The sequence below is a fragment of the Canis aureus genome, chromosome 16 (assembly GCF_053574225.1).
Source record: "Canis aureus isolate CA01 chromosome 16, VMU_Caureus_v.1.0, whole genome shotgun sequence".
Lineage (NCBI taxonomy): Eukaryota > Metazoa > Chordata > Mammalia > Carnivora > Canidae > Canis > Canis aureus.
The window spans coordinates 7,730,674-7,754,178 of NC_135626.1; the positions used below are offsets into that span (position 1 = coordinate 7,730,674).

The following is a 23,505-nucleotide window of genomic DNA, read 5'->3' on the forward strand; positions in this document are numbered from 1 at the left end:
TCACGGTGCCATTTCAAAGAGCTCAATCCCAATATTCCAAACCAACGGCCATTCCTGGGAGGGGCTGCCGGGGTCTGGTTTCTGGTGAACCAGGACTGCTTGGGTGCCGTCTTGGGAAAACCACGTCACTCCTCCCTGGGTGTCCCAACAGCCGACGGCTGGACACCTCGGGCCACATCCGAGTCTCCAGCGCCTGTCACGACACCATCGACGGGCCTGACCCAGACGTGGTCAGGGAACACCTACCTGTTCCTGGAGGCGGGACAGCGCCTCCCGCGCTAGACACGCCCACGCCCCGCGGCCCCGCCCCCACTTCCGGCGTGACCGCGATCACGTGCCCTGACCCCGCCCCACAGACACGGCTCCTCTAGCGTCGAGCGTCCCGGCTTCCCTTCCGCCGGAAGTGGGGCGACTTTCCCTTTCCGGCTACGGGTCCCCAAGCGGAGCTGGAGGCCGGACTGGGGAGCCGAGCGGCGGCGGCGGCGGCGGCGGCGGGGGCGGTAATGGCGGAGCTGGTGCAGGGGCAGAGCGCTCCGGTGGGGATGAAAGCCGAGGGCTTCGTGGACGCCCTGCACCGGGTCCGGCAGGTACGGGCGCGGCCGGCTGGCGGGAGCACGGGACCCCGAGGCGGGGCTGGGCCGGGCCCGATGGGAAGGAGGGGGTCGGGCCTGGGGGCGGGAGGCAGCCTGGGCTGACGCCTCAGCCGGGCTTGGCCTTTTCTTGGGGCTCCTGGAGCCGGGAGGAGCGGAGGGATGAGGCGCCACCGCGAGGCCCAGGCCCAGCCTGTCGAGCGGCTCTCCTAGGTGCAGCCGCTGGGGAAGGGTTTGCCCGGGTCGCTCGGCCCGGCGCCGGGGCTGGACCTGCAGGGCAACCAGCGTGGGCTTCCGAGCTTCACGAGGGGTGGGCACTGGGGAGCGCACGGGGATGACCCGACTATAGACAGAAAGTGGCCGTCCCAGGCCCTGTAGCTATTAAAACTTGGAAAACATCGTCTTTGGACTTCCTGTATTTGGAGGGTGGAGTGAAAGGAATTCGAGGGTATTTTAGTTTTGAAGTTACTTTTGGAGAAGGGGAAGAGGAAGATGTTAAATAGGTATGGGTGGTCCACAAGATGTAGAAATCCCTTACAGGCAATAGTTTCCTCCCTCGGGGAGAAGGTGATATGGACTCATCCTCACGGTGAAACTTTACCATCTGACAGTGTCGTGCATTTTGCCAGAGTTAAATAAGTTGGGTTTTTCGGGGGTTGCAGGCTTCCCTGGACCTGCCAGAAATACTCTGGCTTCTGGCATGGTGCTTAGAGCAGAACATGTCCTTGTATTGTGTATAAAACTTACGAGTTAGCTCTGACACTTAAAACCTTTTCTGCTGAGTATCTTATATTCATCATCTCTCCCTATTTAATTGTAGGCGTACTAACTGACACTTTAAAAGTTGGGCCATAACTAATTACTGCTTGATTCCTAACAGAAAGCCACAGGACTCATTGTATTAGAAGAAGGTCTCCACTTGGTCGCTTGAAGATATGGTCTTTACATCTCTTTCCAGTATTCCAGGGGAGGGAACCCTACCTGTTTCCCAGATACTGACTTTTCATTTTAATACTGATGCTCCTATAGACATTATATTGGATCCCAGAACTTTCCAAACCTGTGGTTCCACCTAAAATTTTATCTGATGACTTGTAACTTACTGCCTAGGCGTCAACCAGTACAGTAGTGAGTATTCATCTTACTTAGACTTCAGAGCTAACCAGTGGCTGTAATGGATGAACATGCCATCCAGCTCCCCTTCTACCACTCTGCTTGCCGGCGTGTTTCACTACTCTCCTCTACAGTACAGGGTCCTGAACCTTGTTTCTCACTGGCTACTAATATGTAATGGCTTTCGCTTTGTGCTGATATGTGACAATCACCTGTTGGCCTTCTCTATCCAGGAAGAATTATAGTCACTATCCTAAAGAGCTCAGATCCTCAGTTTGCAGAAGGCCTGTAGTTGAACATAAAATGAATTTTGAACTATTGAGAAGACTTTCTGTTTCTCTTGAGCCAGTGGTTGAACTCATATTCTTGGACAACCTGCTCAAGAGGGAGGGAGACCCTCTGTTAAATGCTGACCTAATGTGGATTGTTGAAGCAGTGGTGTTTACTACTAGCAAAGAAAACTTCATTGGAAATGTTCCCAGCTCTGAAATGCACCATTGACTGGAGCAGTAATAAGCCCAATGGAGACAGTGCTGTAAGTGTATTACTTCTGAATATTAACAGCTGGAGGTCGATACTATCTCCAAGGATTTGATGGCCTTTAAAAACTAAAGAAAAAAAAAAAACAGGTTTGTGGGTAATTTTAGGTTTATTTATAGATTCACATTGGGCAAGAATGGGATATTAGAAATTGAAACTGTTGTATGCTTTATAATAGAGCTCACCTCAAAGGGTCTCCTATTATTGGGGCATCTGGATGATAAAGTTTCTACTTCACTGTATACACAGCATGTTGCAGAAATGTGCTTTTTTTCTCTACAGTAACTGGAAATAAAAGACAAGGTATTTCTATATTTCAGTGATTGCAAAGCTTCCCCACCACCACCTCCCTTACGTTACCTCACAAGCACCAGCAGTGGTCTAGAAAACCCTCAAGAGTGTCAGGGAGCAGTAAGCTGTCTTGTGCTCAGTTTATCTGGAAAATCACAACAGAGTCCAAATTGACCCTGCTGGGATTTGAACCTGCAGTTTCTATTAAGTCTGGTATGTGGAGCCCAGTACCTAATCCACTAAGCTTCTTGTCTGGCATCTTGAAGTTTCCTGCATATCTTTTGGACTCTTTCCAAGAAAAGAGCCAGTTGTTATTATTAGTTCACTCGGAGCATGGTATTCCTAGATCAAAAGGGAGTCAATGAAGATGTCATGTAAAATTTAAAATTTTCCCTAGTAGCATGAAGTTCAGTGAGTTAATAGTGCTTGGCACAAGCAAATAATACAACCATCCTGTAGGGAAGTATACGAATGTAGAAGTGTGGTCTGATTCAGTCCCATTGATGAGGATCTAAGACTGCTAGGTATTGAAACATGTTCAGTTCTCCAAGTCATTGGTGGGTCAGCTCTAAACTCCTCATTTAGAGAGAGCAGGATCCTATTAAGGGTAAGATGTGGACTCAAAGCCAGAACAGGCGAGGTCACCCTGTTCTGTACCCACACACTTTTACGCTGTCTAGGTTACCAGAGGACTTCACAGAAATTATGGATAAGTAGATACAACTCTGTTCTGTTTGGTTTGATTTTTTTTTTTTTTTCTAAAAACAAAAATGTTCCCGGAAAGCCTGCTGTCGGTGGGTCAGTAGCATCTGTCATGTAGTGTGCGCATTTACATGTTGACAGTGTAACACCACGGTGTGTTATGTGCGCCTAGTAGCTTTCCCCAGGTTGGACCAGCTGTCTGCAAGTCATCACCTAAATAGAAGTTCTCTTGCCTAACTGCTAACACTTTTCAGGACTTTAAGCCCCTGTTTTGATCTGGACCTAGTCAGTGCCTCTGCGTTGAACAACTCCAGGGGATTCTGTTCACATAAATAGTTAGAATGTAATCGGTGCTGTTGGAGTTGGGCATCGTGGTGGCTCAGCACCCAAATGATTGTGACCAAGCCCCTATAGAATCAATAGGAAATAACCTTTTGACAGTTCTGTAGGCCCAGAAGCTATTCTTTACCAGCTCTTTTTTTTGAGAAATGTTCATTGGCTGGTGTGTCAGAATTTCCTTGCTGCTCCGTGAATGCCCCTAGTACTGCCGTCTCATACTCTGAGCCTAAGCAATGGATGATTTGGCATGTGTGCTGTGTACACACAAAAAATTGCCTTTATGAGAATGTGCATCCACCATTAAAAGAAAAAGCCTTTGTTCATTGGCTCTTGTTCACTCCCTGAGAGAGACTGCCTTTGCTTCCTTAATACATGATGCTTCTGACTCATGGCAAGTGTGCTGACAGCTCCATTGGTTTCAGCTGTATGCCACGGAGATTATCTCCTGCCCGCCCAGTTTGAGTAGCTCAAGTCATTTTGGGAGGGACTAACTTATGAAGGTACATTCATTTTTGCTTTCTCAGACACTCAAAGAAAACCAATATTTGCAGGAGATCTCTGGTCTGCTCCTGTAGCTTTTCTTTGTTAGGACCCAGTAGAGTGCCCTGTAGAGAGCAAGTCCTTATTAAAGGGATTTGGTGATGTGACTGACCACTTTCATAGGAGTGCTGAACTTCCTATGTAGTATTGAAAGGTAGACAGTAAATGCACAGTATGTTCCACTGTATGTTTCTCAGGTTTTCCTCATTTTCATGGGAGATTTCATCTTTCTTTAATACCTGATAGCCCATATGTAGTATCAGACTTTGGTTTCCTCTAAAGTCCTGTTTATTCTGTAGATACCAATTTGCCTAAGCCAGAGTTCCAAATTGGTGGCCCGTGGGCTAGAGAAGACTCACAGTGGGCCTGCAGACATGCTTTTTTTTTTTTTTTTTTTTTTTACCTACACAGTGCCAGTACTTAGAAACTAGAATGATTTCACATGAAAATTGAGATCCCTAGTTTCTCCAGAAAATATCTGGCCACATTGCTCCCACCTTCTGGAATGGTAGTACTTGGCAGGAGCCATTGGGATGCCTATTTTTCCACTTCATCCTTTTCCAAATTGTTAGTCCATCATCTCTGGTTTTTATTTGAAATTTCTTTTTTTTTTTTTTTTTTTTTTCTTTTTTATTCAAAAATTATTTGAAATTTCTAATGGGTAAGAATGGTGTAGTGAGGGATCCCTGGGTGGCTCAGCGGTTTGGTGCCTGCCTTTGGCCCAGGGCGCAGTCCTGGAGTCCTGGGATCGAGTCCTGCGTCGGGCTTCCAGCATGGAGCCTGCTTCTCCCTCCTCCCGTGTCCCTGCCTCTCTCTCTCTCTCTCTATGTCTATCATAAATAAATGAATCTAAAAAAAAAATTTTTTTTTTTTTTTTTTTAAAGAATGGTGTAGTGAGATTTAGGAGACCTGAATCTCCTACAAGTAGCTCTCTGACCTTGGGCTGGGTGGGCCATTCCCAACACTTTGATCTATGGGTTTTCCTGGATCTTCCATGGAAAAGGGGTCATGGACAGATATGTTTGGGGATTTCAGGGTCAAGAAGAATTGGCTTCTTTAATGCAGGACTTCTCAGAACCTTTAACATGCTTGTGTGTATTTAGTCCTACAGGAGTTTGGGATGTGTGTTGTAAATATCCTGAGGTTATGTAACTTCATACTGTCTTTTCATAAAACCAAGTCACAGTCTACAGATCACATTTCAGGAAATTCTGAGCTAGATAATCTCAATAGTTCCTTTGAGCCCTCAAACATTCCTAGCTGTTACCTAGCTGGATCTGGGGGAAAAATTGGCCACATCATATTGGTTCTTTTGCTTTCTGTTATATCAGGCATCTGTTCGAACTCCCCTCTCCTCAGCTTTTCTGTGTAATCCTTTTACTCAGTTAAAGAATCTCCTCTCGAAAATGTTTTGGAGTTTTGTTATGAAGACACTTGGGAAAGAATGCCAGTACTTCTTTTGGAGGCATAAACTATACTTTTATGCTCATACCAGCTGATAAATCACTTGCGAGACCGAATAGTGTTAATAGAAGTAGTGATTTGATTCAGATTGCCTGCCGTTATTTGAAGATCTGCTGACTCCAGGGCCTCCTGCCTGGATGCTGGGCAAGCTCGAAGACAAGACAGGTTTGCAACTGGTTTCATCGTATCATGGGATTCATCCTCATAACATCCAGGTGAAATAGGACAATGGTTATAATTCTCATTTTATATTTGAAAATGATGAGCCAAAGGGAAATAAAGCCATTTTCTCAGAGGCACATAAATAGTTAATATATACAGTTGTTCTTGGACCTCCATTTTCTGCATTCTAAGGACTTGGTTCCTTCACAAAGATAGCTGGATAACTTTCCATCTCTGAGGCATCAGAATCTGAACAAAGGATCTAGGTTGTGCTGGTGGAATTAGCTGGGATGTAGGATAGAAAACAAGTGGACATGTCATCTTTGGGGCCCCTGGTGGAGGTCCCAGCTGGAGCAGCATTTCATCTTAGAGCTTCAGCTGGTCATCTTAGTATTTTTCCTTCAGATGGGCTTCTCTAGATCCACTTTAAATTTAGTAGACCTTTAAGGAGTACCACTTTGCTTTGCATTAGGGAAGTTGCATTTTAACTTCCGGGAACATGGACCTTTTTTAAACTCTTAAAACTTTGACTCTCACCTCAGGAATATTTAAATAGTTTTGTAAATTTCAAGAGGTTCATGAAATCTCTAAAGCTAAGCCCTGGAGTTCCCAGTTATAAAACCTTTGTCTTCATGGTACTGAGGATTGAGACAGGTCAGCCATTTGGAGACCTCCCTATAGTGGGGAGACAGTATAACCAATGACTTTTTCGGTGGGATACATTATTTAGTGGTAGTTTATTATTTTATTTTTTTTTTTAGGGATGAAGATGGGGTTTGCTTTTTATTATAAAAGAAAAAGTAACACCTCGAGAATCTTAACAATGGAAAGGAGCATCTCACACTCAGAATAGACACCAGGATACAAAATGACAAGTGTTCTGACTCCAGGGCTGTCCCCATGCATGTCCTCATAGAGCAGAGATATGAAGGAGACAGCCAAAGCAAACGGTGATTCTGTAAAAACGAAGACTCAGAAAAACCCTATAACAGGATTAAAATCTAAACTTCTGTTTTGCTTTTTAAAAAAATTTAATATATCAAAAGGCCTGTTTTAGTGACGTGCTAGTCCCATCAGAAACTAATCCCCCCCCCAAAAAAAAAAATAATAATAATCCCAATAACCCCTTGTCAGTAACATGCAAGTTGACCACCAACTCTTTATTTCTAATTTAGTGGTAGTTTATAAAGTGCTTTGCCAACACGGAGAAGGGAATATTTAACTCTCCCCAAATGTGGGTGGCATGAAGCTGTCCTGAAAAGCTACTGTGAAGAACTGTGCTTTATTTGATTGGCATGTAGAATTCCTTGTTTTGGTTAATGCCAGTAAATAGGGCAGGATCAGCTGGGGCCCCATCTCTAATGACAACAATAGCTGGCATTCATTGAGCCCCTGTTGCACTGGATGCCAAGCAAAGAGTCCATATATGTTCTCTCATTTGATGGTCACAAAATCCCCAGGGGGTAGTACAGTAGTTCCCCCCCCCCCCCCAATCTGTGGTTTTGCTTTCCAGGTTTTCAGTTACCCATGGTCAATCGCAGTCGATCTCCTCCTGACATAGTCAGAAGGTCAATAGTAGCCTAACAGTACTTCACAGCCTCTCTGTCACTCATCTCACATCATTACAAGAAGAGCAAGTGCAGTACATCTTGATAGAGACACCACATTCACGTAACATTTTTTATGGTGTATTGTTATATTGTTTTTTTAATTCTTAATCTCTTACTGTACCTAATTTGTAAGTTAGACTTTATCATAGGCACGTATATATAGGAAAAAACATGATACACATAGGGTACCATCCGTGGTTTCAGGTGTCCAGAGTCTTGGGATGTATCCCCCATAGATGGGGGTGGGGGGCAGCTACTGTACAGTGAAGTGCTTATTAAGACTTTGGATTCAAGGTGCCTAGGGTGGCCCTGTCAGTTAAGCATCTGCCTTCGGCTAAGACCATGACCTCAGTGGCTTGGGATCAAGCCCCACATTGGGCTCCCTGTTCAGCGGGGAGTCTGCTTCTCCCTCTCCCTATACCCCTACCCCTGCTCATGTTCTCTCTCACTATCTCTCTCTCTCTCTCTCAAATAAAATAAAAATCTTATTAAAAAAAAAAAAAAGACTTTGGATTCAGCCCATGTGAGTTCATGTTCTGCTTCTGCCACTTAACTAGCTTAGCAATTGGGCAAGTTCTCTAACTTCTTTAAGCCTTAGTTTCTTCATCTGGAAAATGGAGGTCATTGGTGGTTGTAATGATTTTTTTTAATAGCTAATATTAGAAGTTAGGTTCCCCTTGGGAGGTGGGGTAGGTAGTGATTAAAGGGGTTACAAAGCAGACTTTGGGGCCCCACTAATGTTCTGTGTCCTGATCTTGATGCTGGTTATACAAGTATTTTAGTGTGGGGACATTCAGTGAGCTGTAAACTTATGATCTGTGTACTCTTCTGTATTATTATTATTATTATTATTATTATTATTATTATCCAATAAAAGATTGAAATAGCCAACAGTTCTTATTTCTTACCATGTGCCCAGTATTATTCTGGGTGCTTTACATTGTTGTCTTATTTATCCCCATGGATACAATTCCAGGCAGATGGGCTCCCAGTCCCCCACTGAGAAGAGTAGATACTTTATAAGGTCGCTGTGGAGATGAACAGAGGACGCCATCAGGCATTTAGCAAGTGTGTAGTAAGTCTGATACACTGCTGTCCTCATTGTGACCTCTTAGATAAAGGGAAGCAGAACTTGCTCCTTCCTGTGTACCATGACTCCAGGAACTGCCGTCTGGGACTTCATCTCAGCCCCTGGGCTCAACTGCTCGAGTGACATTACTGTATCTTCCTGCTGTGGGCAGCAGAGACTTTCCATCCAGCCCGTGTGTTCTCCAGGGCCTAGGCAGGGTCACTCAGGTGACTGTGAAGCAAGTTAGGTTCCTGCTCCCTAGGTGGTGTGAGCCTTCACTTCTGCTTCTTGGATCCATGAGAATCAATAGTAGCTATGTTTAATAGTATGGACATGGTATGTGGATGACTTGGCATTCAGATGGCTTTACCTGTTTCTATTCAGTATAATGTTTTAATAAATGTAGAGTCATGAAGATACTTAGAGCTTCCTCTTCGGATTTACAAGGTGAACTGTTTCGATTATGCAACTTATCAGAATTTTAGTTGCAAAAATGTGCACTGGAAATAATTACTATGTTTAATGATTTGTGTACCGCTTTTATGATTTTTACCATATCATTGAATCCTCAGCATTTATTTACTTACTAAATCTTTTTAAAATTTAGATTTATTTGAAACATTTTTAAAAAGGAAACTAAATTGGGCAGCCCCAGTGGCTTAGCGGTTTAGCTCCGCCTTCAGCCCAGGGTGTGATCCTGGATACCGGGATCGAGTCCCATGTCGGGCTCCCTGCATGGAGCCTGCTTTTCCCTCTGTGTCTCTGCCTCCCTCTCTCTCTGTCTCCATGAATAAATAAAATCTTTTTTAAAAAATAAAAATAAATAAAAGGAAACTAAATCACTATTGTAAGTGAAAAACTGCGATGCGTAGAAGGTAACTAAAAAACATTATATACATGTACATAAAAGTTTAAATAAATGTAAAAAACATGTAATATATACATAACCATAAAAAGATTTATCCATGCACCTCCCAAAAATGCCTGCATATTTTTCCTTGGAAAACACTGGTTTAGTCTGTCCCTGCGTTTTATAGGTGAGTACCCCAAGGAGCAAGGCCATTGAAGGTCTTGCCCAAGGTCATAGACCGGAAGAGCTGGCTGGAAAACCAGGACCCTTGACTGAATCCTGGTTCAGTGATCACTTCCCCCTTGTTTCCACCAACTATTCAGAGTCGAGGTCAAATGTCTGCAATGCTGATTTATAGTTCATCAATTATGGTGCCTAAAATAGCACAGGTAGTAAGATAACTGATTTTCCTCCTGGCTTCCCCCACCCACCCAAAAAAAGGGGGGGGGGAAAGGGAATTGAGTAGTAAAAGAATCAGTAGCAAAGTCCCCTCAAGGTAAGGATCCAAATGGCCTTGGTTTTGTTGGACTATCCTGGCTTCAGTGACAACGCATTGTTTTCTGGCCTACACCATTAATAGCTGAGAATGTACCTCACTTCCCTTGTGCATCTACCCTCAGAGTGATCAGTTACGATATGAGGAATTGCTTGAGCTCTATGCCCTGGAAATCATTAGGTTTTAAGTCCTGGAGAAATGAGATATGTTTAAATAGAGTATTAAGTGGAAGAAGGGAGATGCCTAGTGCTGTGGATAATAGCATAGGCTAGAACTGGGCAGGCTGGGCTTAAATAGGGCTCCGGCCACTTAGGAGATGTGTAACTATGTACAGGGCACTCAGCTGCTCTGAACCCTGCTTTTCCTTGTCTGAAAATGGAAATAATACCAACCTCCTAGAGGATCATTGTAAGGAATAGATAAGATAGCATATTTAAAATGCTCTTTGAGGGGTGCCTGAGTGACTCAGTTAAGCGGCTGCTTTTGGCTCAGGTCATGATCCCAGGGTCCTGGGATAGGTCCCTGAGCCCAACATCCTGTTCCCTGCTCAGTGGGGAGTCTGCTCCCTCTCCCTCTGCTGCTCCCCCTACTTGTGTGCACGCCCATGTGTGCTCTCTCTCAAATATCTTTTTTAAAAAAAGTAACTGGGGGTGCCTGGGTGGCTCAGTGGTTAAGCACCTGCCCTTAGTTCAGGGTATGATCCCAGAGTCCTAGGGTCAAGTCCCACATCAGGCTCCCTACAGGGAGCCTGCTTGTTCCTCTACCTATCTTTGCCTCTCTGTCTCTCATAAATAAAAAATAAAAATAAATAAAAAGTCTTTTTTTTTTTTTTAGATTTTATTTATTCACGAGACACACACACACAGAGGCAGAGACACAGGCAGAGGGAGCAGCAGGCTCCATGCAGGGAGCCTGATGTGGGACTCAATCCTGGGTCTCCAGGATCAGGCCCTGGGCTGAAGGCAGTGCTAAACCGCTGAGCCACCCGGGCTGCCCTAAAAAGTCTTTTAACTGTTAAATAAATAAAATGCTCTTCGCACAGTAAACAATCACTAAATTTTAACTCATTATTTTTGTAGACTTCTACAATCATTTCTTAAAACAAGGCTGGGGGAACCTAGGTGACTCAGTCAGCTAAGGATCTGACTCTTGATCTCAGCTCAGATCTGGATCTCAAGATTGTGAGTTTGTCAAGCCCCCGCATTGGGCTCCACAGTGTGGAGCCTATCTGAAAAATAGATAAGGTTGCATTTGTATAATGAAAGAATACATTGTTTCTTTACAGAATATCGTTATATGTACAATGTACTATCCATGTTAATTACAATATAATTGTATATTGTTAAACTATTTAACATTTGTTTAGCCAGGGTTCAAATGTAGTCTGACAACTTCAGAGCTACACCTCTTAATCAACTAGTGTGTACTGCTTTTCTCTTCATGGAAATTTCCCAAATTACAGATAACTGAAGTAAATATGACTTAAGAACAAATCTTGAAAGCCTCAGCCTTTAATCAAATTCAGGAACAGGAAACTATTGTAACATTTTTAGTGTATCAGCTTTGGGAAAAAAATGACATTTTAGCAACATGCAGAACATACTGTGTAAACTCTAAAGAAGGCCAAAGACTTAGGAATAACATTCTGATTACTTTGGAAGCAAGGAAAAAGCTGGAAGCGAAGAGAGATCGGAAAGAAGCAGGCAACTCCTAATGTTGTTGAGTTGATGTTTTGGGGTTCAGTGTTTCTGAGTGACTTGATGTGCATGCTGTTGGGGAAGTCCACTGATAGTCACAAGCCCTTATACTCCTTTCTTTGTACTTTGGGGTCATCTTCACCATCTGCTGGGAACATTTGGGGCCATGTTTAGAAGTAACTGAGCCAGTTATTCTGAAAACCCCCACATCAGTTATTTACCACTCAGTTTATTGTGGCAGATGAAAGAGTCCCCGTGGGACGCAAGCCACGGCAGTGTTCTTACCTTTTAATCTACGTACTTTTCCAGCTAGGTCCTTAAAGGTAACTTTTGTGTCTTAAGTAAGTGGCCAACCGCCACAAACATCCAAAACAAATATGGAAAGTAAGATTACAAATCAGCAGCAGAATGGTGTTAGGCAGACTCATACAGTATTTTGTTTTAGAGCAAGTGGCCTCTTGGATATAAAAGGTTGGGTTTCTACCAGCAATCTTAGTATTTTAATTTTTTACTACTAATATTTTTAAGCAACTATCCAGGGTACCATCTTCGCTAGCCTGGACAGGGATGGGCAGACTTTAAAGGCCTCTGTAATAAATGACATGTATAGGCATTGTACACCATATGGTTTGACAGTTTCTCAACCAAAAAATATGTGTAGCTGTACTCTAATGAAACTATTTATAAAAGCAAGAGGTTCACCAGCCATAATTTGCTGACCCCTGACCTAGAATATCTCCTAAGTGGTCTTCCTACTCTTGTCTCTTTAGAATCTATTTTCCTCGTCAAGAGGATATTTTGAAAACATAAGCCAACATGTTACTTCCCCTAGTATGCCTTTAAGTTGCTTCCTATAAAATCCAAGTCCTTACCGTGACCTAGAGTCCTAGGGCACCTATGTCCTGGAACACATCTAGTTCCCTGAGTGCCATTGACTTCTCTCCTCTGGGCTCATACCTACCAGGCTGGCTTCTGCCTCAGGGCCTTTGTTAGGCTGTTCCCTTTGCCTGGAATGCTCTTCCTCAGATTTTTGTATAGCTAGCTCCTCATCTGTTAGGTCTTAGATCATATGACCTAATGTGATCCCAGTGACCTTCCCTGATCACCCTGTTTCTTTTTTTTTCTTTTTCTTTTCTTCTTTTTTTTTTTTTATCACTCTGTTTCAAGTAGCTCTCCGAAGGGCTTGATGTCATTATCTTCTTTTATTAACATAATGCTTTTCACCACCTGAAATTGTCTGTTATTGGCTAGCTGTGTACCTGCTACTCCCTACTGATTGCTGACTCAGAGAGTAGGGCCTGGTTATTACTGTGGTTTGGGGGTTTTTGTTTGTTTTTTTTGTTTTAGAGAGAGAGAAGGAGTAGGGGACTGGCAGGGGGAGAGAGAGAATCTTAAGCTCCACACCCAGCACAGAGCCTGATACAGGGCTCAGATCTCATAACCCTGAGATCATGACCTGAGCTGAAATCAAGAGTCAGACACTTAACCAACCGAGCCACTCAGGTGCCCTGGGTCCTGGTTATGCTTGTTCACCACAGGAACCCCAGTGCCTACAACAGAGCCCAGCATGTAGTAGGCACTTAACACTGGTTGGATGAGTTGCCTTGTTTTATTTTGTGAGGTGCTTTCTAGTATACAAAGCTCCTTTGTGTTGAGAGTTATGTTGTTCACTTTCCCCAAACTCTGCAGCAGGTGATGGAGAACCCAGAAGATCTCATGCAGAGGGGAGAGAGGGCTTGCCCAACACCACAGAACTAATAAGCCGGAGGGAGAGACCTCACCACGGATCCCTGACGTTTTAAGTCCTGCTTTGGGGTTTCAATGTCATGATTGTCTTTGGTTAGTTGTTGTTTAAGACCATTTATGTTGGTCTCAGAAGGTCTCAGACTTCTAGGCACATTTGGACAAGCTCAGCAGAACTACCACTGAAGACTCAGCTCTGTGGGACAGCACTTCTATCTGCATATATTAACCCACCCCTACATATTAAGCTTAACTTAGGGACTAACATCAAGAGCAGTGGCTGTAAACATTCTTTTGATTAAATGAAAGAGTTGATTTATCATGAAGATCACATTTAATTCTCCAGTGAGAACAAAGTAGATAAATAATTTCCACATAGCCTTTGTTTCTGGAGAAAAATGCTGCAATAGCTATGTGATAATTTTTAACTGATAAACATTAAAATTTGAAATAGCTCTCAGAGGTTATCTCACTTTCCCCAGTGCAGGAATCCTGAAGTAGTCTGGACAGACGGTCATCTCCCTACTGTTTGGATGCTTCTAATGAGGAGCAGCTCACTATTTTAGATCTCCATAGATGACATCATCACTTCATAGGCATTGAAGTTACGGGATGGATGTCTTCCTAACAAGTCATCATGTTTGAGCAAACACATCCTTTTAAAGAGTGTTGGGGAGCTTGTTTCTTAGGGGATCCTGTGATAAAATCTTTTGAACAAAGTTCGTCATTAGTTGGCCTGCTTTTTTTTTTCTGTATTTTAAATGATGACTTAAAAATACTAATTTGTAAAAAACAAATATTTGGAAGTATCTTATTTTTAAAGACATTTTTGTTCAGGCCGGAAGCAAATTCAGTTAGCAGTGAAAATTGTATGTTCCCTTGGTGACAGTGCCTTACATTAATCTAGGTCAGGGGGAGAAATGGGATCAAGGCCTTTTAAAAGGACTCTCTCATCTTTCTCCCTCACATGGAGCCAGGATTTGTTACTGAGTATTTAAATCTGATTCTCTCTGTAGATTGCTGCTAAAATTGATTCAGTTCCTCACTTGAATAATTCCACACCTCTAGTGGACCCCTCTGTGTATGGATATGGTGTACAGAAACGGCCCTTGGATGATGGAGGTAAGTTGCAATAAATATCTTTGCCTTTCAGATGGTAGTGAACCTGCCAGTTAAGTTGTTGGAGTTGGTGTCAGCCATTTCCTTAACAGCTCTCCCTAGTGTTTTTCTGAAGAGAAACAGTTGAGGGGACATATGGGGGAAGATTTTCCTCCCGCAGTTCTCCAGCATTTGAGTTCTTATTTGCCTTGATAATACAGGAATGTTTTCAGCTGGGCTCTAAGGTAAAAGACTCGCTTGGCCTTTTGCGTGTCAGCTTGGAAGTAATTTGACTTATTTGAGGATTTTGTTTGATTTTAGCCCTCCGTTCTTCAAACACCCATGTGGAAATCGAAGTTCCCACTTTTCTCCAAAGAAAAGCTAAGATGTGGTTCATGGCCCTGAGGAAGCTGTGGCCGTATCCTGACCTTATAGGGATGGGGGTGGTGACCTTTCTACAGTCTGCTGAGATTTTCACCACTCCCACTTAGGACACGCTCTCTCTAGAAGCGCCGTCTTTCATTCATTTGTATGTTACTTACTTTGTTGGTTTATGTCTATATTTTAGCCCACTTAGAAGTGCCTGTCACCAGCACTCTTGGCAAAGAGTATATCTGTCAGTTGTGTTTGTACAGAGAACTTGGATCTCTGATCACATTTTGTGTCTGTAAAGTATGACTGTTAAGGGGAATCTGAAATGTACTAGTTTGTACCTGAATATACATAACAGTGGGTGAGCCAGCATCTTCTGTGCTTCTGGCCATCTGCATGTGGACCCAACCATGGGTGCATGCACATATTTCTGCGATATAGTATTAAATGGAAAAAAATCAAAGTGTATCGCAGTATATACGATGTAATTTCCTTTTCCAAAAAAAAAGTGCATATTTTGATGTATGTAGAAAAAAATGTAAAGTGACATGACTGGTTTCTCAAGTTTCTAAGAGGATCCTAAAAGGGGAGATCGCCGTTGTTTTTAAATATGGTAACCTTTTTGGAATAATTTATGGGTCACAGCATGAAGACTTTAAGGGGACTGCGCTCATTTGGATGTAAAAGTTCTTGTCTACTTAAAGGAACCGTTTATGAACGCACACACACAAAATCTACTGTAGGGCTATTGGAGCTAAGGTGACCTTTTAAACTGCTACTCCAAAATGGTACCCTGTGATCTTTTTTTTTTTCCTGTGATCTTTTTATATTTGGCGTTAGTGATTTCTTAGAGGAAATATGACTGATTGCATTATCTGCATTTTTGCCGACATGAAAAACTGTAATGCAGAGTGACCTTTTTACCTTTTCAGGGCAATCATGCTTTGGTTTCTCTTATGGAACATCGATATAAAAATAAAACTTAAATTGTCTGGCTCTGAGCACATGCCCCAGTAATGGACAGTCCCTCTGGCCCACTGTTTCCAGAAATCATGATCAATACCTTTCACAACTCCCCGCCCTGCTTGCACCCCCCACGTGGCGGGAAGTGTAAAACCTGTGTGCGCACAGAACAGGCAACCACTGTGGCCTTTGCATAAAGAGCGCCTAGGAAAAAAAAAGCTCCTAGATATTTGCAAATGGAACCACTGGCACCAGACAGACATTTTTCTCCCATTAGTCCTCTGTACACCTATTTGAAAGAAATTCATAAAAGTCTCTGAGTTTATCAATAAAGAGACCTCAGGAGCAGGCAGATGTAGCTAGTGAGTCAAGAGTAAGTCCAGAAACTCACTTGGAACTCCTGATCATTATTCTGTTGTGCATTTTCACCTCTGTCTTGAGAACTATAATTTTTTTCCATGGCTGCCTTTGAGGGACTGAGTCCTGAGAATCTGAAAATGAACATGGTTTCTCTATTTCTTCCTTCTAAATATGAAGCCTAGTTACAGTAGGGAAGAACTTAGAAAGAACCTTTCTGTTTGGGGCCAGCTCTCTATCTTACACAACAGACTGTGCATAAAGAACGAGAAGCTTCCCTCAGGCTTTTTACATTAGATGTGACAGTGTGGTAGCTAATCCTCTTCAGTTGATCACCTTCCCAACAACAGAATTACGCAAGTTGTTTTTCTCCAAGTTGGTCTCTGCCTGTGCCATGGGAGATGTGCCATCAGAGATGTGCTGTTGAGTTCAGAGAGAACTCTAGGTGATGGATCAGGTCCGGGGCAGGCGGAGGTTGTCTTCTGCCAGGGGTAATAAGGTCACTGGGCCAGTCCTCTTCTCTTGGATAAATAAACATGTGAATAAATAGGTCCTGTCAAGGGCAGTGATGTTCATGGTTACCAGACAGCTTCCTGGGGGTCACAGTCCTGCTGTCTGTGAGATGAGGGTTTGGAAAAGCAGAAACAAACAACAGGCAGGAATTCCTGCACTTTTTTCTGAGCAATAAAGATTTCTAAATGCTTTGCAGTTTCTGTTTGGTTTGGCTTGGGTTTTTTGACAGAAGTTCATCGGATCGCTTTGTTAGCAACTTTCTGACTTCCCTGGGAAACCAGGTTCTTTAACTTCTTGAGGGTTAAAGCTCAGTCCTCTAGAACTTTTGGAGGTATTAGTCTGTTTAAAAGTGCCTCAACTCATAACTCAACCAGAAACAACCCTCAGAAGCCTCCAGGTGTCTGCAGGACATGGAGATTTGCAAACCAGTATCTGACTAGGAGGACAAAAACAAGTAAAATAAGGGAAAAGATTTGTTGCTCTTGTAGGAAGGGACCGGGTCAGTTGTGACCAGGGCAGTTTTGAACTGTCACACTGCCAGTTCGTGAGCCCGCTTGGAGCCCAGCAAGAAGGAGTCCAAGCCCGGCTTCCCTTGCCGCCTTGGTGCCCTGACCTGGGACGAGCCATCCCTCCCTGTCCTCTGCTTCAGGTCAGGTCATTGGAACTATTAGATCTTCAGGCTTGGCATGCACACTTCATAACAGCCCCTGAGGTGCACCCTGCTGATTTAGGAATCTTCCTGCTGGTCTCAGTGTGGAAGACAGCTTTTCCATCTGCTACTTTCTTCCTGCTATGGCTGAGGCCTTTCACTGAAGCCAGTCTGACCAGTTCCATTCCTCTGTTCTAAGACCTGTGGCAGCTTCCAGCAATGGGGGTGGGGGGTGGGGGGGGGTGTCCAGCCCTTCCTAACCTGCCCTACTCTGCAATCCCCCACCCCTGCCCTCGTTCTGCACTCTGAAGCAGCCTGGTCATCTGTTTCTTCTCTTTGCTTTTCCCGAAACCCATCCCACCTCCCAGCTCTTTACTGGCTAAGTCTTGTTTGGTCCTTAGGTCTCAGAATTGATGGGACATCTCCCGAGAACCTGTCCTCATATTCCTCTTTTGACTTTCTTCAGTGCCTTGCCAGTTGCCACCTAGTGTCTTCTCTTGCCCCCTGTTCTTTCTCCCTCCACCTTTTCACATACCCACCTGACCAGAGAGTAAACAGATCATGTTCTTCTCTGAACTTCTGGAGCAGTTCATCTGTCCCCTTCCCAGGGCACATACCTGCTTTATTCTGCAGATACCAGGGTACATCATGTGCATCTCTTGTGAGATTCTACAGGCTGCAGTCCTGGAGACAGGCGCTTTCTTTCTCTACCTCCCTTATTTGGTAGATTAATAAATGCTTAATGCTCAAGTTCTTTCTCTTCATGGCCTATGATTAGCATTTAGAAAATTTTGTGAAGGGTAAGATCCAAATCAAAGAGAATAGTATCTGCTAAGGGGTTTAGCCGTGCAGATTTAACGTGAATTGGGGGTTAAAGGCCCATATGGTAAATTCTTTTAGACTTTAGCCCATATGGGCTCTGTTCCACTAACTCAGCTCTGCCATCAGAGTTTGAAAGCAGTCAGAGACAACAGAAGCACGAGAGCGTGGCCGTGCAGCTGGCTCTCAGGCCCTCCGTGTCTTTGGGGCATATGTACTACTGTCATAGATAGTAGTGCCCTTTCTAATGTTATCTTGATGGCATTCTTGGCGGGTGAAGGCAGGATTCTTGAGTGTGCTTCTCATATGAACCACTTACAGGAAGATTGGGACAGAGTATCGCTGTGGCCCTAGCCAAGTTCTGTTCCAGCACGTGTGGCCCAGGACAAAGAAGGAGAAAACAAGAATGAGGAGGGAAGATTTTTTTACATCCACATTTTGCAAGGGAGAAGAGGCCTGAAAGGTGCTGGTGCTGGGTAGTGGGGAGGGCCAGGGTTCTTGCTGCTGGGCAAGAACAAGTGGGCAGGGGTGTGTGGACCACTGCTGCCGGGCCCAGAGTCTCTGCTTTGAGAAGAGAGACTGAATCCTACACATTCTGGTACTGTCCCTGAAGCAGGAGGATGATGGAGGCTTCAGGGATGAGGAAGTAAAGACAGAACCTTAGTCCCTGAGGCCTTGGGGGACAGGACAGGGTGGGGACATAGGGTGATCAGGAGTATTGTCCAGCAGTAGCCTTCAAGCAGGAGGAGTAAAGAACCCAAGGTGGCGGGGGTGGGGGCTCCAAGAGCCCTGTTTCAGCTCTTCTATTTGTGTGTCCCCTCGTCCCTAAAATGGATCTTTCTGAGAATTGGATCTGCGCTGGAGACACTTTTCCCTTCTGTACATGTCCCTTGCCAAATTTTCTCTTGGTTATGGTGGCACATCACCATTCTCTGATACCACAAGAGGCAGGAGTCCAGAATTCTGGGTGGGGAATCCCAAGACAACAAAGCATGGGAGTTTCAGTAAGAAATATTGAAGGGGACAGGATCTGATGTTGATTTTTATTCAAGAAGCAACTCATCACAGAGACTCACATGATCCGCTCCTCCCCCTCTATCCATCTATCCATTCATTGGAATCCATTCCAATTCCATTGGAATTTAGAAGTGTGTGTGTAGTCATGTTGGGTGCATGTTAACATGTATGTGTGAGTTAGAAAAAGGAAATGAGATTTTTTTTTGCCCCTGGCAAAGTGTGATCTGACAGGTTTAATAATTGGCTTAGCCAACTAGATAGGACATACAGTAGGAAGACATTATCCACAGAAATGAATGAGCTAAATTTGCAACATCGGTGTTAAAACAGAGATCCAACTGAAGCTCCTGTACAATACCTGTTGTGTTCTTTGTACCTGTTAATCTAGGGAAAACTTTGAGATGTCACATTAAAAGGGTATTTTTAGTTTTTCAAAATCCTTTTAGGAAATGGGTGACCCAGAGTGGCTCTCTACCCAGGCTGGCTGTGAGACCCACGCAAGGAGCTTTTAAAAACATATCTGGTACAGCCGCTCTAGAAAACTGACAAAACTAAGTAGGTACTCGCCCTTCAGCCCACAGTTAATACCTGTTTATTTTCAAGAAACAAAAACCTGTTCACAGATCTTTGTAGCAGCTTTATTCATAATAGATCCAAACTGGAAACCTCCCAGATGTGCTTCAGCAGGTGAATGGCTAGCAAAATGGTATATCCATACAGTGGAACACTCCTCAGCAACAAAAGGAATAAACTATCCTTACATGCAACAATCTGGATGAATCTGCAGGTAATTCAGCTGAGTGAAAAAAGCCGATATCCAAAGGTTATATATCTTTGTGTGATCCCATTCATTTCACATTTTTGGAATGGAGAATAGATTAGTGATTGCCAGGGTTTAGAGCTGGAGCTGGGAGGGAGGCCCCTGTATAGAATAAGAAAAGATTACTGGAAGGAACCCAGAAGCCTGAATTCCTTTTCATGTGAATAAGGAAACCAATGTCTGGAGAAGTGGTTTGACCAAGGCTGATGCCTGGGAAGTGGCAGAAGGAAGACCTGAACTGGAGTTGGTGTCTCATGTGCCATGATAGTGCATGCTTAAAAATGTGGGCTCTGGGGTGCTGGGGTGGCTCCGTCGGTTAAGCGTCCAACTCTTGGTTTCAGCTCAGGTCGTGATCTTAGGGTTGTAAGATTGAGCTCCATGTTGGGTTTTGTGCTCAGTGCAGTCTGCTTGAGATTCTCTCCCTCTGACCCCCTCCCCACTAGTGTACACATGTAAACACACACGCACTCTCTCTCTAAAAGTAAATAAATCTAAAAAAAAAAAAAAAAAAAAAAAAGACGGCTGCAAAGTGGTAGAGTAGGTTTCAAATCCAAGCTTGGCCATTTGTTAGCTGTGTGACTTTGGTCAAGTTGCTTAACCTCCTTGAGTCTCTGTTTCCTTCCCTGTAAAATAGAGCTAATACCAGCTTCGTGAGGTTATCCTAAGGATTAGAACAAGTTATGATTTTCAAACTTGTAAAACACTACTCACAAGATTTCCATCAGAACTAGTTAGTACACACACATTAAAACACATGTATAGCTGAAACAAAAGCTTTATGGAATATATACCCTTACTCTATATGACACACTCTGTTTTCGATTTCAGTTTTTAATAAGCTGGTCATGATCCCCAAAATCGATTTTATGACCTCTGGCTTAAATCAAAATAACGCCCAGTGCTACAAACACGTACCGTAGACTTGTTCTTTCTCTTAATGCACTCCAGTGACAGGCTGTGGATAGGCACTCAGACCCGGGTTGGGGTCCTCACAGAGTCCCCACAGCCCTAGAAACTATGTTAAGTTCCTGCCCCTCTACAGCTTCCTCCTGCCCCCACCCTGACCCTGTACTTCTTAAGGACCAAGATGGCCTTGCACCCTATGTTACCCCAAGACTGGCACAGTGCCCAGACCAGAGAGGCATGGCCTGAGTGCCTTCATGGGGACCCAGGCACTCTCCTGAGCCCTTCACCTTCCTGATTTGTAGAGCGGGCCTGGTGATAAAGCACCCGCTTTATCTTGGGGCTCTGTGCCCTGAGTGGGCTAAGCAAGCAAGTCAACTGGAAGAGCACTGCTCCCCAAAGCCTGTGAGCCTGCAAGGAGGGTGCCATCATTGAGAAGAGCTTGCATTTACTCTCACTTTTTGAAAAATGATTATTTGCAAAATTAGTGAAGGATTACTTGCCTAGGGACTTTTTGGCTGAACTCAGCAGGTCAGTGTTTTGTGGCCCTGGGTGCAGAGCTGCTGCCTTAGAACACTGAAAGCCTTTGTACTGTCCTTGGAAGGAAAGCTTTTTTAAAAATGCTTTGAAAAAAGACAAATCCCTGCAGCTGGCTCTAGGTATTACTGACCATAACCAGGGCTTGAAAAGGCATTGGTCAGAGTCAGAGGAGTGGGGAGCCAGGGACGGGTGCCGGATTGTTTCCGAAATCTGCAGAGAAGGTTTGGTTTATTAACTTGTTTGGTCAGTTGTCTAAAATGTGCTAATGTTTTGTCTCCTGGCCGACCCACTCACCTGCCCCTGGTCTGCTTGTCCTGTGCACCATGCCAGCGTGTGCTGTCTGCACACCTGTAAGGACGGGTGCTTTTGTTCCTTAGGCTTTTTTGAGGGGGGAATGGGGGTTAACTATTAAAATTGATGCATATTATAAAGTTGGGTATGTTCCCCAGTGACATTTTGTAGCATTTCTTTACAGGAAAAAAAGGAAAACATTTTTCTCCTCACTAGTGGGGGAAAATGTGTCCAGTGCCTTATCTTTTTTCCCCGAAGATCATTATTGAAATTGGCAGACTATTCCTCTTTAGAAAAAAATGTCTTATATTACAGCATGAATCTTTTCTATGGGAAGCTCATTTTCCTCTAGCCCAGACGGCTTCCCATTATGTGGTGCACCAGGTAAACGAGAGCCACACCTATGTGCTTGTGTCTGTGTGTGTGCACATGTGCTGGAATGGAGCTGGGGTGAACTTCTGAGGGGAGACGAAGCATTGTGGGCCAGCATGCACCATTAACGGGAAATAGGACTGATTGTATGCAGCATTTTGCCTTTTTTACAGTAAAATGACTGTAGTTACCATGGAATTGAACTTGATAGGTTCCCACGTGCCTCCCCTGTTGGACCCCCTCTTCCTTGTGAAGACAGGAGGCTCCATGTTCATGGGGCGGATGTTATCCGTCTGCTGTGTGAATGCCCAGTGCCCCCAATCTAACTACTGGTTTTCACTCGTAGGCATCAAATGGGGCCGTTTCTGCAGGGACTGAAACTTTAATAAATAACGCATTTCAGCCTGCAGCTGCAGCATCACCATGGAGGAAAGAGGAGGCGTGCCCTTCCTCAGAGTCCACCAACTCCAAGTTGAGTCTGGGTGGGAATTTGATTTCCTTCTTTGGTGTCGTGTGGCTCTTTGCAGGATGATGGTATGTGTGCTTCTGCTTGCCATCTTCCTGAGCTTGTCCCCTTATCGAGGCAGTGGGCTGGACCCTGTGTGCTGCACCTGTGACCTGCCCCTTCCCTGCAAAAAGGAATTGCTTTGTTTTGTGTAACCAGCACAAAATTGCAAATGCCTTTTGACCAAGAGCCTTTTGAATGTTCTCCTGAATCCCATCAAGTTCTTTATGGTAGCGTTGCTCTTTACCCTATTTCTATGGCTTTTCTGGCCAGATTGCTGAAGATCATCAGCCCTTTTGACATCTCTTACCAAACAGCACAGCATGCCAGGAGCCAAGGTCCAGCTGTGTTGCCCTGTTTGGGAACCAGACACCTGTGTTCTTGGCCTTTCGAGGCATTTCAGTCTTTAGTCTGTGTTCGGTGTATTCTCCATCCCTGAGAGGAATGCTGACAGTGAGCAGGAAGGCTGAGCTAGACCCTTGAGTAGGAACAGCTGACCAAACTCAAGGGTACTCTTCTATGGACATCTTTCTTCAGCCTTTTTTCATACCCACTGCCTTAGAGGGCAGACAGTCCTCTCGGGCAACATCCAGGGGCTATGTGTGTGCCGAGGACTCCTTGTCCAAGGCTGGAATTGAACGGTCTTTACGTGGGATGGGAATCATGAGCACCCCTACCCCAAGTGAGAGCATCTGTCACATTCATACTTGAAATGCAAGAAGAAAAGCTGAAGATTCAATAAAAGACAATTCTCTTATCCCTGAGATAAGCAGATTAATGGTATATAATGTCAATATTTTGGCTGCAAACCATTATCTTGCTATTGATCCAGAAGAAATATGGTACTGACTCCACAGCCTCGTTTACTTTTTTGCTCACATTGTTTCTTCACACTCTTTTAAAATATCATGATCTGGTTTCTTTTCCTTTGTCATCTTAGGACCCGTTCCTGTCCAGTCAGAAGGACAGGGTTAAGTTCAGGCAGAAAGAAGAGCAGTTGAGAGTCATAGATTTCAGATGTCAGGCCATTCCACTCTTTGTTCTGAAGCTGATGTGCTTGACCCTTCCTCACTGATCTCC

At 44.1% G+C, this 23,505-nt stretch overlaps 1 protein-coding gene across 7 annotated transcripts in view; it reads left to right on the forward strand.

The window, feature by feature from the left end:
- The first annotated feature begins 406 nt into the window (after positions 1-406).
- The window catches only part of FUBP3 (far upstream element binding protein 3), a 53,482-nt gene continuing 30,383 nt past the window's right edge, over positions 407-23,505 (forward strand). For 3 of the 7 annotated variants that reach the window (XM_077851069.1, XM_077851074.1, XM_077851070.1), the window contains exons 1-2: positions 407-587; positions 14,223-14,328. In XM_077851069.1, coding sequence (XP_077707195.1) covers positions 504-587; positions 14,223-14,328 — 190 coding nt within the window. In that variant the 5' untranslated portion in view covers positions 407-503. Of the gene's footprint in view, positions 588-2,052; positions 2,239-13,152; positions 13,303-14,222; positions 14,329-23,505 lie in introns of all 7 variants that reach the window. The other 4 variants (XM_077851076.1, XM_077851075.1, XM_077851073.1 and 1 more) reach the window with 4 other exon arrangements.